This window comes from Anolis carolinensis, chromosome 5, assembly GCF_035594765.1.
Source record: "Anolis carolinensis isolate JA03-04 chromosome 5, rAnoCar3.1.pri, whole genome shotgun sequence".
Classification (NCBI taxonomy): Eukaryota; Metazoa; Chordata; class Lepidosauria; order Squamata; family Dactyloidae; genus Anolis; species Anolis carolinensis.
Window position 1 is genome coordinate 6,341,817 of NC_085845.1, and position 18,216 is coordinate 6,360,032.

General features: G+C 42.0%; 1 protein-coding gene across 2 annotated transcripts in view; it reads left to right on the forward strand.

Annotated features, from left to right (window-relative positions):
- gfra4 (GDNF family receptor alpha 4) overlaps positions 1-18,216 on the forward strand; it is a 223,647-nt gene that overhangs the window by 99,880 nt on the left and 105,551 nt on the right. Inside the window, exon 2 of one of the 2 annotated variants that reach the window (XM_008117828.3) lies at positions 15,395-15,703. In XM_008117828.3, the coding sequence (XP_008116035.1) occupies positions 15,395-15,703 (309 nt within the window). The remainder of the gene's footprint in view (positions 1-15,394; positions 15,704-18,216) is intronic. The other variant, XM_016996293.2, reaches the window with a different exon arrangement.

Below are 18,216 nucleotides of genomic sequence, written 5' to 3' on the forward strand. Positions count from 1 at the left end.
ACAACAGGGCTGTGAATGGATCAGATTAACCTACATTCTGGGTTTTGTTTTATGAGGTTGGTCCCCCGGGGCATTTCTACATTGCACACTTCAAGTGATTGAATAGTTATTGCCTGGGAACTCGCTCTCCCCAAAGAAGGGGGCTGGAAATCCATTTAGCAGAGGAGGTTTAGCAGCCTCGGTTATCTATTTATTTATCTATCATCTATCTATCATCGGCTGTCTAGCTGTCTATGAGGATGCTTATATCCCATCTTATACCACAGGGCATCGTAGAAGACAAATCAATCTAAGGATGTATCTTCATTGAAGAATTAATGCAATTTGATAACACTTTAACCCCCATGGCACAATATTATGGCATACTGGGAGCTGTGGTTTGGTAAAACACCAATACTCTTTGGCAGAGAAGGCTAAGCTAAAGGTAAAGGTAAAGGTAAAGGTTTTCCCCTGACGTTAAGTCCAGTCATGTCTGACTCTGGGGGTTGATGCTCATCTCCATTTCTAAGCCGAAGAGCCGGCGTTGTCCATAGACACCTCCAAGGTCATGTGGCCGGCATGACTGCATGGAGTGCAGTTACTTTCCCACTGGAGCAGTACCTATTGATCTACTCACATTTGCATGGTTTCGAACTGCTAGGTTGGCAGAAGCTGGGGCTAATAGTGAGAGCTCACTCCGCTCCCCAGATTTGAACCACTGGCCTTCTAATCAGTGAGTTCAGCAATAATAATAATAATAATAATAATAATAATAATAACTTTATTTTTATATCCTGCCCCATCTCCCCGGAGAGACTCGGAGCGGCTTACATGGGGCCATGCCCGACAACAATACAATAACAGCAATAAAACAATAAAACAAGATCGGCAATAAAACAATGTCGCATCAATGAAAACATAACATCAATAAACAGTTATAAAAGTCAGCGCACGGCATAAAATGGTTAAAAACAGGGCTAAAAACACGGAGCTGGTCCAAGGGGAAAAACTTCAGCGTGGTAGAGGTAGTTTCACAGTTTAAAAATCAATAAAGTGCAAAAATAATCGTGGCCAGCTCCGTGGTTTAACATGCTGCGTCACCGAGGGCTCCAGAGAAGGCTAAAGAACTTGTGAAACTGTAACACCCATGATTCCATATTCATTGAACCAAGAAAACTTTGAAATTCATGAGGCCGTCATAGGTCAACAAGCTCCTTCTTTGGAGGTTTTTAAGCAGAGGCCGGATGGCCATCTGCCGGGGTGTTTTGAATTTCTTGCTTCTTGGCAGGGGGTTGGACTGGATGGCCCATGAGTTTTCTTCCAACTCTAGGATTCTATGATTCTAAGTCAGGGGTCCCCAAACTAAGGCCCTTGGGCTGGATGCAGCCCTCCAAGATCATGGATCTGAAACATCTTGAAGGCACACAACAACAATCCTAAGTTTGGACTATTTCATCATAGTCCGGGCCCCCAACAGTCTGAGGAACTGTGAACCGGCCTGCCACTTAAAAAATTTGAGGACCTCTGTTCTAAGTGTCTACAAGAGTCTGGAGAGTTTACTGTTTCATTATCTGCAGTTATTGTTGTTGTTGATGATGATGATGATGATGCTATTTCCCATCAATTCAACATCAGCATAAAGTGACCCTATGAATGAGAAGTCCCTAAGGATCAGTTTTCTTGCCAAAGTCTTACAAATTCAACTATATTATTTCCTTGACTAATCAATACATCTTCAATGTAGCCTTATTCTTTTTCTACTGCTGTTTTGAGCCTGATTTATTCTAAATCCCATTTGTTGGTCTTTTTGGAAGTCCATGGTGTCGATAGAACTCTACTCCAGCACCACATTTCTAATGAGCTGATTTTCTTCACATTGGTTTTTTTTCACTGTCGTGCAATAAAATCTATACATAGAAATCTGAAAAACAGCAGCCTGGATTGCTTTAATTTTGGTATTTGATAAACTTATCAGGAATTCGGAAATCCGAAATGCTCCAACACCCCAAATTATCCACATGGTGACTGATCTGAATTCATCTCCAAGATATCTCATTATCATTATGAAGCAGGTGCAAATACAGGTATTCCAAAATCATAAATACTTCTTGTCCCAGACATTTCAGATAAGGGATATTCAATTTATAATCCATCTTTACACTTGAAGAACTTGTCTAGTTTCTTCACGGCTGCCTTTCCAAGTCTTAATTGTCTTCTGTTATCTTGACTACCGTTTCCATTTTTGTTAATGACTGAGCCAAGATATAGGAAATAATTGTCTTCATTACCCACTTTAAAGTTATATAAATCATCTGTGGTCATTATCTTTGTCATCTTAATATTCAACGGTAGCCCTGCTTTTTCATTTTCCTCCTTAACTTTTTCTTGTATTCATTTCAAAGCTTTGGGATTTTCAACAAGCAGAAATCAGCATTGAATAGAGTTTAAGCGTTGGACTTGAAATCTATAGGTTAGGGTTTGAATCCATGATCAGCCATGAAATCTCACTGACTGAGCTTGGGCAAGTCACATACCCTTAGCCTCACAAAACCCCATGATTGTGTCACTTTAGGGCAGTGTTTCTCAACCTGGGATTTCCAGATGTTTTTGGCCTACAACTCCCAGGAATCCCAGACAGTTTACCAGCTGTTAGGATTTCTGGGAGTTGAAGGCCAAAAACATCTGGGGACCCCAGGTTGAGAACCTCTGCTTTAGGGTCACCATAAGTCAGAAATGACCCAAAGTCACAAAGCAACAATAATATGGTATCAACTGCATATCAGAAATAGTTTATTTATTTCTTCTAATTTTCATGTCTGCTTCCTCTGAATCTAGTCCCTCTATCTGTATGTTACAGTCTAAAAAAGGACAACTGGGAAGTAGAAACTGGGACATTTTATAAGTAGTTGGAATTGAGGGATGGAAAAGGATAAAATGGGACAGTTGCAGAGCATGGGACATGGCTAGGGAGAAAGTGGATGGAGTTATCAAAAGATAAGAATTAAAGATTCAGATGTATGCTGATCTGTTTTAGTGAGCTTGATCAACTCGACAAAATAGCTAACCTCCCCATGGCCTGTATTGTTTGCTATGCTATAAATGCTGTAACTGCAATATTATGTTCAGGGCCAACGAGCACATGTTTTGGCTACATACAGTGCCAAACTCTGAGAACATCCTCCTAAACAACAAACACGCTCTGGATGCATTCTGTTCTGGCCACATAGACCTTAGATAAGGATTATCATATATACATTCAATAAGAGGGAACAGGCTTGTTTTCTGCTGTTCTTGAAACTAGGACTCAGAGCAATGGGTTCAAATTACAGGAAAGGAGATTCCACCTGAACATTAGTAAAAACTTCCTGACCGTGCGAGCTGTTCAACAGTGGAACTCTCTGCCTCAGAGTCTGATGGAAGCTCCTTTCTTGGAAACTTTTAAACAGAGGCTGGATGTCCATCTGTCAGGGACACTTTGATTGTGCTTTTCCTGCATAGCAGGAAAAGTCTTATAATTCCATAGCATTGCCTCAGAAAAATCCTGCAAATCTCTTGGGAAGACAGGTGGACAAATGTCAGCGTGCTTGAGGAAGCAAAGACCACCAGCATTGAAGCGATGCTCCTATGCCATCAACTCCGCTGGACTGGTTACGTTGTCCGAATGCCCGATCACATCTCCCAAAGCAGCTGCTCTACTCCGAACTCAAGAACGGGAAATGTAATGTTAGTGGGCAGGAAAAGAGATTTAAAGATGGGCTCAAAGCCAACCTTAAAAACTGTGGCAGAGACACTGAGAATTGGGAAGCCCTGGCCCTTGAGCACTCTAATTGGAGGTCAGCTGTAACCAGCAGTGCTGTGGAGTTTGAAGAGGCACGAATAGAGGGCTTAAGGGAGAAACGTGCCAAGAGGAAGGCCCGTCAAGCCAACCCCGACCGGGACCGCCTTCCACCTGGAAACCGATGTCCTTACTGCGGGAGAACATGCAGATCAAGAATAGGGCTCTTCAGCCACCTACGGATCCATCCCCAAGATAGCGAAGACAAAGGAGGACCATCCTCCTCGAACTATGAGGGATCGCCTAAGTACTAAGTAAGTAAGTAAGGATCATGGCAGTTAAAGTGGGGACAAATTGCATGAATTCAACAGTATAGATGCACTCATAATCAAATTCTGGTGTACAGTAGAGTCTCACTTATCCAACATAAACGGGCCGGCAGAATGTTGGATAAGCGAATATGTTGGATAATAAGGAGGGATTAAGGAAAAGCCTATTAAACATCAAATTAGGTTATGATTTTACAAATTAAACACCAAAACATCATGTTATACAACAAATTTGACAGAAAAAGTAGTTCAATACACAGTAATGCTATGTAGTAATTACTGTATTTACGAATTTAGCAACAAAATATCACGATGTATTGAAAACATTGACTATAAAAATGCGTTGGATAATCCAGAACGTTGGATAAGCAAGTGTTGGATAAGTGAGACTCTACTGTATTTTGGTACCCTGTCTGGAAAAGCCATGAGAGTGAAAGTGCCGTAGATTAAAAAAAAATAATAGAAAGAAACCCATGAAGCAGAACCGAGTTGCATGTGGATCATCGGTAGAACTCGGTTTTAAAGCAGTTCTTCCTTTTGGTCCTTTCACCTTCCGGTGTTCATGGATGTGCTGAACGTGGGGTCAGGAACTGCCGGAGGACTAAGCCATGAACCCAGCAAGCCGGAGCTAAAGTGTTTAGGCCCCTGTTTGGAACGAGTCCCTGGGGGCTGCCTGCCGGGAGCTCTTAATGAGGGACTTTCACACTGGAGTGGGCACAGAAAGGCAGTGCCGATGCCAAGAGCAAATGTACTCAGCATGTCTTCGCCATAATGTTCCCGGCTCCCCTTTCGGAGGGGAAATGAACCCTCGCCCGCTCTTTGAGTCAGGGACACAGGCCTCCTGCAACTTTTGAAGGACAAACCCACACAGGAGCAGAGTTCTGCAAGTATGTGACTATCTGATCTATGGAGTCATATAGAAATTTGCTTTGGCTGGGAATTTGGAGAGGAACAGTTTGGATGGCCTGTTGCACCTCAGGTTAGCTTCACCTTGCTAAAGACACCAAGCCACACACAGGATGTAGTCTTTTGTAGTTTATTTAGAAAATAGGCAAAAGATCGTTCATGAAAGGGTAAAAGTTCAGTTCCAAAAGATAGGTACAAAACAAGGCTATAAGCAATAAATCCATAGAAACATAGAGCATAAAAACAAGGTCCTTTTCATAGAAGCCAAAAGTCCCAGCAAACAGAATATATCCACGAGATATTACAGGAAAGCAAACTTGGCACAGGAAAGCAGACTTGCTTCTAGATCAAGCAATGGAGTTGCATTGATAGAGAGCTCTCTGCGAGCAGACTGCTTTAAAAGCATGACATAAAGGCATTTCTTTGCCCTTTGACCTCTCATTTATTAGCTATGCGAAGACTTCTCCATAACCCTCTGAATTCCTGTCTTGTAGCCCAATCGAGATCCTCAGAATCAAGGCCACTGAACTCGTTACTGTTATTAGGCGGAGGCAAAGCGCTATCCTCCCTTTCTGCTTCCTGCACCTGAAATTCCTCATTAGAAACAACATCATGATTTATTCCCATGGGAACAACTCCCCGCTCTTCATTTCCCACAGCCAGAATGCTCTTGTAATTCCCAGCATCAGAGTCATCTTCAAATTCATCCTGAATCCTATCATTATGCACATATAACCCAGAATCCTCATCAGAGTCACACAAAGGCACATTAGAGTCACACAATGGCAAAGGCTGAGTCACAACATGGCCTTGAATCCATGGCAGATGTAGTGCAGCACCAGCGTTCTTTGGCACTGAAGGCTAAAGACTTTATAAAAGTACAACTCCTGTAGATGCCACAGCATTGAGCCATGTCCAGCCGGACAGTGAATTGGGCTGAAATGGATCCAGTCCAACTGTCTACACTTCTGCAAAACTCCAGAATATCCTCCAACTTAGCCTAAACTGGAACAAAGTTGGGTTAAAGGCAGAAAACCTGGGATATTCACTAGAATTCACCATACATCATGTAAGCAGCAGCTCTGGATTCAAGGTGTTCATATAGGTAATCCCTAAGTTTTAAGCAATGTTCAGCAGCAGTGTCCAAATAGCAAGAAGCTGGATTTACTCTAAAGGCTACAAGGAATAATCAGCATTTATACAACAGTCAATTTGTTGAGTGTGCAAAGACACCGAAGCACTTTGTAGGAGGCCAAAACCAAGCTTTGCACACAGGAAAGCACGGGTTTCCAAACCGAAGAGGACCGAAGTAAAACAGACCCGTAAGGGCCTCCAAAGGGAGCGATAATAGAAGACAACCTAGGCAGCAGGTAAGCTCTTTGGCCTGATCTTTGATATCCCCCAGAAGACCCCAGGATCCAAGGCAGATTTAATTAGCCAATTACAGCCCTGCTTTCTCGCACTCAGCAGCTGCAGGAGGAACCGCAGTCGGTCCCTTGTGAACCTGGCAGAAAACGGTCCGCTCATTAGCCGAGCTTCTCTTCCCGGCCTTGAGAGCCTAAACCCAAAGTGGGCATCAGGGGGCCCGCCGGATGTGACAAGACTGCAACTCCTAGCAGCCCTTGCTGACACAGAGGAAGGCATACCGTCCAGCATTTCACAAGCAGAAACTGGGGTCTATATAGGCTCAGAGAGTTGGAAGAGACTGCCAAGGCCATCCAGTCTGACCTCATTCTGCTGTGTAGGAAGACACAATCCAAGTTCTTTCAACATGTGGCCATCCAGCCTCTGTTTACAAACATCCAGAGAAGGAGACTCCACTGAGATTCCCAGCACCAGCATATTCCACTGCCAAAACCTTCAGAAAGTTCTTCCTAATATTTAGGTGGACTCTCCTTTATTGCAATTTGAATCCATCACTCCATTTCATATCTCAGGAGCGGCAGAAAACAAGCCTGCCTCCTCTGCAATGTGACAACCTTTATTCAGTTCAGAAAGTTGGGCTGGCATCAGAACTTGAAGTGGAGTCTCTGAGCCATCTAGTCTCCAAGAAAGACTAGACTCCGAGAAAGGCAGAGGTTCAGGAGGCAGGCCAGATTGCAAAACAGATTGAAAGGTGGCCATCAAAGCACTGGGTGGAGCATAGCCAGAGAACGCTCTCCCTAAATACTGTCTGAGATCATGGCATTGGCTGAATAGGTCACCTAATCAAGAAGACTACATTCTCAAGGCAAATTGTTTCATATCAGTTCTTTTTGCAGCTTGGCTCTTGCAAAAGTGCTTAATAATAATAATAATAATAATAATAATAATAATAATAATAATAACAACAACAATAACAACAACAACAACAACAACAACAACAACAACAACACAAACACACCAGACATCACAGTTGTGGAAAAGAAAAAGGTTTGGATCATTGATGTTGCCATCCCAGGTGACAGTCGCATTGACGAAAAACAACAGGAAAAACTCAGCCGCTATCAGGACCTCAAGATTGAACTGCAAAGACTCTGGCAGAAACCAGTGCAGGTGGTCTCGGTGGTGACCGGCACACTGGGTGCCGTGCCAAAAGATCTCGGCCGGAATTTGGAAACAATAGATATTGACAAAATTACGATCTGTCAACTGCAAAAGGCCACCCTACTGGGATCTGCACGCATCATCCGAAAATACATCACACAGTCCTAGACACTTGGGAAGTGTTCGACTTGTGATTTTGTGATACGAAATCCAGCATATCTATCTTGTTTGCTGTGTCATAATAAAATAAAATAACAACAACAACAACAACAACAACTTTATTTTTGTATGCCGCCTCCATCTCCCCAACGGGGACTCGGAGAGGCTCACATAGGGACCAAGCCCAGTCAACCACATTAACATCATAAAATCAACAGTTAAACAACGAACATCATAATAAAAACAATTTAAACAGGCCATAGTTTAAATAAACATAATTAAAAACACAAAATATTAACAATCATCGCAAGCCAGTAAAAAGTCCAATTGTTGTGACTCAGCTGGAACCTCAGAATGACTCTGATGAGGATGATGGGATTCAGGTTCACAATCAGGTTCAAAATGTCCCTGTTGTAGAAAATGAGGAACAGAGAGCAAGTTCATTTTCCCACAGCAAGGAATGATGTTGTTGATACTGAAACTAGCCAGGTGCAAATGGACTTGGGAAAGGAGGACAGTTCTCAGTCTGATAATGAGGCTCGGCAAACTAACGAGCAGGCTGACCTTGACAAAACAGGTTCCTTAGATCGAGTTGACTGTTTGGAATTCAGGGTTTGGGGGAGTGTGAGAATTGCAAACAAGGTTAGAGGCCAGAGAAATGCCTTTCATTCTTTGCAAAGGGTATTAAATCAATGTGTTTGGAGACAAACCTTTGTCAAAGCAACTTTCGTTTAACTCTCGTTTTCCTGGATTACCTTGCAGCTTCTTTGTTCATGTTCTTGGGACTTTGTCATGCTCTGTTGGGACCTTGTTTACTCTTCGTGAATTCTGGATTTGTTCTCTATGACTTTGTTTTGTAACCACTTTTTGGAACTTTACCTTTGCTTTTAAATAAACTAAAAAGACCTCAACCTGTGTGCAGTCTGGTGTATATAGCAAGGTGAAGCTATATATATATATATATAGCTGGTGGTCTGGTGTATATAGCAAGGTGCGACCAATATAGGACATGAATGGGCAACAATCAAAACTGATAAAAAGTGTCTATATCAGAATACAACGTACATGAAAAGACACACAAAAAGGGAAGATGATTTTGAGTTGGAAATCAGCTGTAAAGTGACCAAGCAGATTTAAATATAGGTAAGGGCCAGGTTAATGACCCTTGGATTTATGTATTTATTTATTTATTTATTTACAGAATTTATATTTTGCCCTTCTCTCCCTGAAGGGGACTCAGGGCGGATTACAATGAACACATATATGGCAAACATTCAATGCCAACAGACAAACAACATTCAGTTTAGACAGACACAGAGGCATTTTAACATCTTTCCAGCTTCACGATTCCGGCCACTGGGGGAGCTGTTGCTTCACCATCCACTTGGTGGCTGTTCTTCCTCATTCTTTTCCTCGTGTTTTGCTGGCAGTTTTATGGTGTTGTAAATTAGTTAAATTACCCTCCCGCATAAAGCGTACCTAAATTTTCCCTACTTGACAGATGCAACTGTCTTTCAGGGCTGCATAGGTCAACAGCAAGCTGGGGCTATTTTTAATGGTCGGAGGCTTAACCCGACCCAGGCTTCGAACTCATGACCTCTCGGTCAGTAGTGATTTATAGCAGCTGGTTACTAGCCAGCTGCGCCACAGCCCGGATTGTACCTAGAACGCTGATTTCTGGTTTTCCCAAGCCTCCACCAAATACCTCTTGGTTCCATGGCTTCTGACTTTGTTATCCAGAAATCTTGTTGGATGTTGAGAGCAGGACAGCGTATAAGGTAGCATCCAACATCCCAATGGGCTTGCAGGCCAGGAATTTAGTTCTGCCCCATTACAGCCTAGCTACATCCCTGACATAAACTCAACCTCACTAGATGCAAGCCTTATCGCAGAGACTTTCAACAAATCCCAAATCCCACTGGCCTTCTTTTTTTCTTTTTCATGATATAACTAATAAGAGGGCAGGTCATGGGGAGCGCAGCATTTGACGTCGCCCAGAGCCCTCTGTTCCAACATAAAGATAACGCATGAGTATTCTGGGTGGTAAATATCAACCCCGCTGCTCTCCCGGCTGCAGCAAAGAGCTTGACTGGAGGGCACTGTTCATTTATTGCCTTTGTCAATAAATTTCTGACCCCTGAGCCTTTCTCGCTTTTATATATATCTGCTGCCTGGTTCCTATCATATCCACTGAGCTCTCATTTCTAAGATCAGACACAAGTACTTAATAAGTCTATTTTTTCACACTGTGTGAATGGAGGGGTATTTTGGCTTCTGGTGATCTGCTGCTGTTCCACATGTGGAAGGGGCTCCTTGGCCCCATCTCTTGCATTACAGTAGGAAAGGGGACCCTCAAAGGCTAGCTAGCTGCCTCCACCCATTGATTTATCCCTTGTGACTCAGTAATTTAGGGAGAAATTACTAAAGATTATAACATTCACCTTTGCACCTCTGCAGAGACATCCTGCTCTTTGGAGGTAAAAATCTTAAACGTGTATACACATGTTCACTGAGCAAAGGCACATAAAGAAAACATGGAAAGAAAAGATCTTTAAAGAGAAGCTTCTATTCTAAGCAGGCAATCTCATATGGGAAACTGAGTATCTTGTACACAATATTGTCCAGTGGTTTGAGGAATGGACTATGACTCTGAAGACCAGGGTTCAAATCCCCACTGGCTCCGAAACCAATAGGTGAACTTGGTTTCACACTGTCAACCTCAGAGGAAATTAAACCCCCTATGAATAAATCTGGCCAAGAAAACTCTGTGATAGGTTCACCTTAGGATTGTCATTTGTTGGAAATGACTTGAAGCCACATAGCAACAATTTTATGCATGAAGGTGCCAAGGCATGACTTGGGTTTTCTTAGACAAAGAATAATCAGTGGTAGTTTTTCAAATTACTCACTTTGCAAAGGACTGGCCCATTTCCAAAAGTGCTATGTTGATCAACTTCTCTACTTGCAGAATTGGGAACTAATTAGTTACATATTAGAATTATAGAGTTGGAAGAGACCAAATGGGCCACCCAGACCAACTGTCACCGAAATCAGTATCTGCCACCAGGGGCCAGTTTAGGTCCATTGCTCAGCATGCCAGGAAAAACATGACTTGGTTTGAAGGCAATAACAGAGGTTTATTCACCTGGCCAGATGGATGATAGAACAGCATAATTGCCAAAAGAACTATCATAACATGCAATATGGTACAAAACATTTTTTCCCCTTTGTTGTTCAGCAGTGGAACTCTGTGCTCTGGAATGTAGCGGAGGCTCCTTTTTTGGTGGTTTTTAAACAGAGGCTGGATGGCCATCTGTTGGGGTGCTTTGAATGCAATTTTCCTGCTTCTTGGCTGGGGTTGGACCAGATGGCCTACGAGGTATCTTCCAACTCTATGATTTTATGATTCTGTGATTCTTCAGCAGCCATTCAGAAGACCCTCTTCCTCTCCTGATTGGTCAGGAGACATGCTTCCTAGGATCAGTCTTCTCATTAGCTGAGACTTCCTTCGAGTGAGGCTTGGAAAACTGGAAAGTCAATCAAGTGGGTAAACAAAATCCTTGATGAGTCTTGAGGATTGCTGACAATCAGTCTCTCATCAGGGAGTCTACTGGGAGAATTTGTGTTGTTTTCTCAAGACAGTCACATAACCCAAAGACATATAAGCACTATATAGTATACGTTATGATATTTAACAACCTTGAGTCGCTGGTCAACTGTACAGCAGCAGCTAAGTTGTAGAAAAAGAATGGTAACATACTGGGGCTGGCAGTTCAATTACTCAAAGTTTTGTAACAGTTAAGAAGTTAGGAAAAAAGGAAAGAGCCACCCAGTGGAAAAGAGCTGGGTCTGTTTTGTTAATTGAAGAAATCTATGATTTCATGTGTTTGTGTGTATGTGTGTGCAGGTGTTTCTTGGGGTGACAGAGATAAGGAAATTTTATTTCTTTATTTTTATTTCTCGGGAGGTGAAAAAGGTCAATCCTCATAGCCTAATCCTAACCCAAGGGGTTTCCTCACAATCACAAAAGAAGAATTGATCAGTTTGTGGTGTTAGGGCTTCCTGAATGTTCAGTTTCCCAACAGTTTCCCAAGAACAATTTATATTAAGTTTATTTGGGTGCCTAGAAAGATGTCTATGGTTGCACCCCAGTTTTTTTGTATATTTGTGAGTCTTCTCCCCTCTCTGTTTTTAAATAAAGTATAAACCTGAATCAAGACATAGAAGAAGCCTGAAATGTTTTGACAGTGCAAATCTCTATAAGGGATGTGGGGTCATTGTATTTTTTGGATGGACATTGCCTATGGCATGGAGGGGGGGGGGGGTTAATCCTCCCAGGAATGTTTGGGGTTGGGCTGGGCTGAGACCCAGCTGAGATCTGTAAAAATAATTTTTAAATCTATGGCTATTATTATTAGACGGGGAGTCGATTTTTTGATAACACAACCCCATCGTGCCATGCAGGAAAAGCACAATCAAAGTACCCCTGGCAAATGACCATCCAGTCTCTGTTTAAAAGCCTCCAAAGAAGGCACCTCCACCAGACTCTGAGACATACAGATCCAGTGCTGAAGAGCTCTTCTTACATTCGGGAAATTCTTCCTAATGTTTAGGTGTATTCTCCTTACTTGTCATTAATTCCTTTTCATGATCATGAATGCATAATTAAATGTGCACGATAGAATTAATGCAGTCTGGCACCATTTTAACTGCCACGGTTCAATGCTAAAGAATTATGGGAGTTGTTTGGTCTTTTTAAAGTAATCATACCTGGAATTGTGAAACTGCGTTCAAAAATTACAGAGTAGCAGAAGGGCGGAATTACAAGTAAACTTGTGAAGCTACAGATCATTGAAATGTTACCATTGCACAAATGGAGAAATGTGCAACAGCCCTCATGTTGGGATGTCTCCACTATCAAGAATCACACGACTGCCATGAAATAGTGGCTTCAAGTGATAAAGTCAATGGGCAAGAAGTTCCTCCTAATGTTTAGCTGGAATCTTTTTTTCGCATAAAGAATCCATTGATCATGTTTGAGTCTCTGAAGCAGAAGAAGAAAATTGTGCCCCATCTTCTTCATGCTAAAGATGGCTATCATATCATTGCTCAGTCTTCCGCAAGGTTGCCTCTACACTGTAAAATTAATGTTGTTTGACACCACTTTAATTACCATGGATAACTCTAGAAATCTCAGAGTTCTGATTGAGCAAGAAGACATCAGTGCTCTTTGGCACAGAAGATTGAATACCTTGTAAAACTCCAGCTTTCATGATCCCATAGCATTGAGCTATGGCAGGTAAAGTGGTGCCAAACTGCCTTAATTCTACAGTATAGACTCACCTTAAGCTAAACATACCCAGCTCTCTAAAATATACCATCACAATCTGGACTCAGTTATTTGTCATATGGTTGGCATGGCATCTTTATCCAAAACTCTAGCTTCTCACTTTCCTGCTACCAAAGGAAAATCAAATAGCTTCTGTTTTCTTTCCTTCTTTATGCTTGTCTTGCTTTAAGAGAAAAAAAACAAGGAGTAGATCCAAAACCCAACGTTTAGGGAACCCAATACCTAAACATTGGAGACACACATGCCTCTTTCATCACCTTTCCTACAAGATCCCTATTGATGACAGTGGTGTAACATCCTCAAGGCAACCTAGCTGAATGTCCAGTTCTTCTTATACTTGGAAGAACATTTTTCTCCCCGAGTATTCACACCCGGGAGCAGGGGGGCTACTTTGCATTTCCTTTCCGAGTGTTTTTGAGAGATTTTTCACATCTATGCCTTGCTGCCATCTCCTCTTGAAATATCCTGCTTCGGGCAGGCAGAAAGAACGTCCCTTCATCTCCAAACACTCGAAGAGCTGAGGCTGAATGTTTGAATTGTTGATCTTTAGAAGGAGTGGAAGGCGGAAAGAAAGAGCATAGGTTTGGGTGTTTCAATAGGATAAGGGGCAGTTGGGGTGCACAGCCAGTGTGGTATGTTTTATTTAATGTATTTTCATTTCTTTAATATATGTATTCATGCTTAAGTCTAGAAAGTTTGGTCAAAAAAACTGACACTAAAAAAACTGAACTGACTTATTCATATGACAGTGTAACTATTGTGTGCAATCAGAGTTTTAGAAGAACTGAAAAGACACATTGACCGATCCACTCCCTCTGCCATAATATCACTTCTTGCCTCTTGGAGGAATGTTAGTAGTGCTGAATGACCTTATCCACATGTCATTTCAAAATCCATAATTTTGCACCAAAACTTATACAAGAGGTTGACTAATACATGATCATGTATATACTGCCCTTCTCTCAGTATGTGGCCCATGGTTTGAGTGTTGGGCTAGGAAACCGGGAGACCAGGGTTTGAATCTCCATTTGGCCAAGACCTTGGACCAGTAACATCAGTAAAGCCCACCAGTGGGTACTGGGGCCAAAATGCCCCATTCCTTCCACAGTTGCCCACTCTTGGTTTAGAGGTGGCCTTGACATACATTTAGCCTTAGAGAGTATACTTGTGACTTGTTCTGGAGATGAAAATCTCTATTTGAAGACTGATGAACATGCCGCACTCTGAAGGTACATCCATATACTGTCATGGGCCAACTTGGGCCTGATCTACACTGTAAAAGTAATGCAGTTTGACCCACTTTAACTGCTATGGCTCAATACCATGGAATTGTTTTTATTCTCCTTTGTCAGAGGTGATGTGTACCAAACCACAGATCCCATGATACCACAGCATTGAGCCACAGTACTTAAAGTAGGGTCAAACTTGTTGAAGGTTGTAGATATAAATAAATGGAAGCTTTACCACAGTATCTGAGCCAAGAAAAACCCTGCAGTATAATAGAGTGTCACTCAGGCTTGTGTAACAAGTAACAGTATCTTTCCTTCAGTTCAAAAGATCAAACAGGGCAACAATATATACAGCAGTCTTTCTGAATTCACACAGAGAACATAGGGAATAAATGGTCCCTTTAAAAAGTCTTTAAATATGCCTCATTTTCCTTATAAATAATCAGACTTCAGAGAGTCATTTATTTATTTATTTATTTATTTATTTATTACAGTACTTGTATCCCGCCATTCTCACCCAACAGGGGACTCAGGGTGGCTTACAATAAAAACACATATATAAAATAATACAGAACATTCAATCAATTAAAATCAAATACATTAAACATTCATAAAAAATATACATATAAATATACAATTGGCGCATTTCGAGTCTAAAAACTGAGTCTGTCATTGAGTTCTAGAGCTTGTAGTAGTGATTGATGCTGCTGTTATTGGTTGGCAGCCATTTCCTTCCTGACCATTTACAGTCAGCGCTCTCTTCACTCTCCAAGATGAAAGTGGCAGTTAAATTTGTTTGTCTCTGCAGCAAGCTAGAGACGACAGCCAATCGGAATTCTGGTTCCTGGCTGGCTCAGCCAATCAGCTGTCGACACATACCTTTCCAGTCAACCCATTATTTTACAAATTTTACAAATCCTCACAAAACTGCAATAATTCTATAGTGGTGATGCCTACCAAGTGTTGTACAACTGTAGATCTCAGACTTTTTCTCCATCAGCTAGGCTCGGTAGGGCTGCTGGATGTTACAGTTGAGTGATATTAGTGAGATGTTTCTGTGACTCTATAGATATCTGGTAGGACACCTAAAGGTTGAGGATGTTGTCCCACTTCAATTTTCCTTTCTCTCGTTCTTCTCCAGAAGGAATGACGGACGTGGTAAAGTCGGCCCGGGACTGTCTCCAGGCCGGGGAATCCTGCACCAACGATCCCAGCTGCAGCTCTAAGTTTCGGACCCTCCGGCAATGCATCGCTGGCAACGGGGCCAACAAGCTGGGCCCAGATGCCAAGAGCCAGTGCCGGAACACCGTCACGGCCCTCCTTTCCAGCCAACTGTACGGTTGCAAGTGCAAGCGGGGCATGAAGAAGGAGAAGCACTGCCTCAGCGTCTATTGGAGCATCCACCACACCTTGATGGAAGGTCAGTCCAATGGGTTGCACACCGTGGAGGGTAAGGAGAGATTTCATTTCTGTTTATGGCTTTGGGGGAGACAATAACAATTTACCCAAACATTTTTTACAATAGTCAATCGAAAAGATGGTTCAACATGGATGGGATGGAGAGATGAAAATATCATTTCTGTGAATGGATTTGTGGGAGAGAATAAGAATTTACCATCCCAGATTTGTAAAGTTCTTTCCGATGAATTTCACACCATGGAGGGTAGCGAGAGATTAACATCGCATTCCTCTTTGTGAATTTGTGGGAGACATTAACAATTTACCCAAAAGATTTCTGCAAAGGCCAGTCTAACAGATGGTTCAACATGGACAGTATAGAGAGATGAAATTTTCATTTCTGTTAATAGATTTGGGGGAGAGAATAAGAATTTACCCCCCAAAATCTGTAAAGTTCATTCCAATGGAGTTCACAGGAGCCATAGTGGAGCAATGGGTTAAACTCTTGTGCCAGCTGGACTGCTGACCTGAAGGTTGGGTTACTGACCTGAAGGTTGGCGGTTCTAATCCATGAGATGGGGTGAGCCCCCATCTGTCAGCTCTAGCTTGCGGGGACATGAAAAAATCCTCCCAGCAGGATGGTAGCACATCTGGGCATCCCCTGGGCAGGTAGGGAGAGATGAAAGGCTTATTTCCATTTTTGGTTTTGGGGTGAGCTCCCATCTGTCAGCTCTAGCTTGCAGTGACATGAGAGAAGTCTCCTAGCAGGATGGAAGCACATCTGGGCAACGTCCCCTGAGCAGGTAGGGAGAGATGAAAAGCTTATTTCCATTTTTGATTTTGGAGCAAACAAACAAGAATTAAACTCCCCAAATTTTGTAATGATTAGTCCAAGATCCCAGGCAAAAGCAAACTAATGAAGTCCCTTCTAATTTGGGTATTCATCCCCATTAACAACTATGGCATGTCCACGTTTTCATGCTGGAAGGTACTTTTTTACTTTTGTGCCATTTTAAGATGTATAGCTAAGGGATTGGAAATCCGTATTTTAATAAATAAATTAAGATTTTAAATTAAATTAATTTGGAAAGTGTGAGGACATGTAGCAAAACTGGCATATTTATCTGTCCAAAGTCAGTTGCTTTAAATCTTCAGAATCTAGATGCGATTTTTGGTGAATTCCATTCCATATTCTGTGTTGGCAGTGTTGAATTAGGGCGGTCACTCGGGACATAAAAATGTTGTCAGCCTTCGGTGAGAATGAAAAGACTAGCACTTCCTTTGTTTTCTTGTTCTGCTTGCAGTGATTTTGCCGTAATTAATGGAGGTAATTAGCACACAGTTAATTAAAACAATGGAAATAATGGCTGAGCTTGCCAGACTACAATGACAAGGCTCTGTTGTTGTAGGACGTTATCATTTTAGCCTATTATTTCATGGAAACCACATTGCTTAAGCAAGTGAACGAATAACATTATTGGAACCAGCCATTGCATAAGCCATTGCACGATGCTGTTACTTTGGTGATACAAATTCAGTCTTCCACATAGCCTCTCATTCCTACCCATGTTGGCTCTATCCAGCGCATTGCACTATGTATTTCTTTCTATTTTGCAACAACTACGTAATCACACAGTTTCAGAATTCTCACAAGAACTTACTCCACTTTGCAATATTGGAACTGCAGTGGCGAGAAACTATTGCACAGGAAATATTGCCAGCACAATAATAATAGTGATCAATAAAAAAAGGTTCATTTGTGATTCTGGTGTAATGCAACTATGGAAGAGACATGATGTTGTGCAATAAAGTTTAACCTTACAGCACAATGCGCAATAAAGTGAAGGTAATAACTTCGCTATATCAACCTTGTGGCTCTCTAGTAATGAGGTTTGGGCCACTGGGAAATGTCTCTCCCATTTGTAATTCTACCGTGTAGATGCAACCTAAGTCTGAGGTTGTATCTGCATTAGATTGAATACACTTTGACCTCACTTTAATTGCCACAACTCAATGCTTTGGGATCATGGCAGTAGCATGTGATGAGACCTCAGCAGTCTTTGGCAGACTTTGTAAAACTATAACTCCCAGGATTTCATAGCATTAAGCCAATGACAATTAAAGTGGGATCAAATAACGCCTTATATGCCGGCCTTCCAAAGACAAAAACCCAGAAGATACAAATGGTCCAAAATGCGGCGGCCAGGCTGCTAGCGAGATCATCTATAAGATCCCATATTACACCGATTCTGAAACAACCGCATTGGCTACCAATACAACATCGGGTCTCTTACAAGATATTGATCCTGACATTTAGAGCTCGAAATGGCCAAGGACCATGATATCTTAGGGACCACCTCATTCCTTTCTTCCATCAGTGGTCACCTCAATCCTCCCAGGAAAATCTCCTATACGTACCAGGCCCTAGGGAGGTACGCCTGGAAGCTACAAGGCATAGAGCCTTTTCAACTGATGCTCCAATTCTGTGGAACTCATTGCCTCCATATGTTAGAGCAATGTCGGAGTTGGGACCTTTTGTAAAAGTGCTCAAGACTTGGCTGTTTG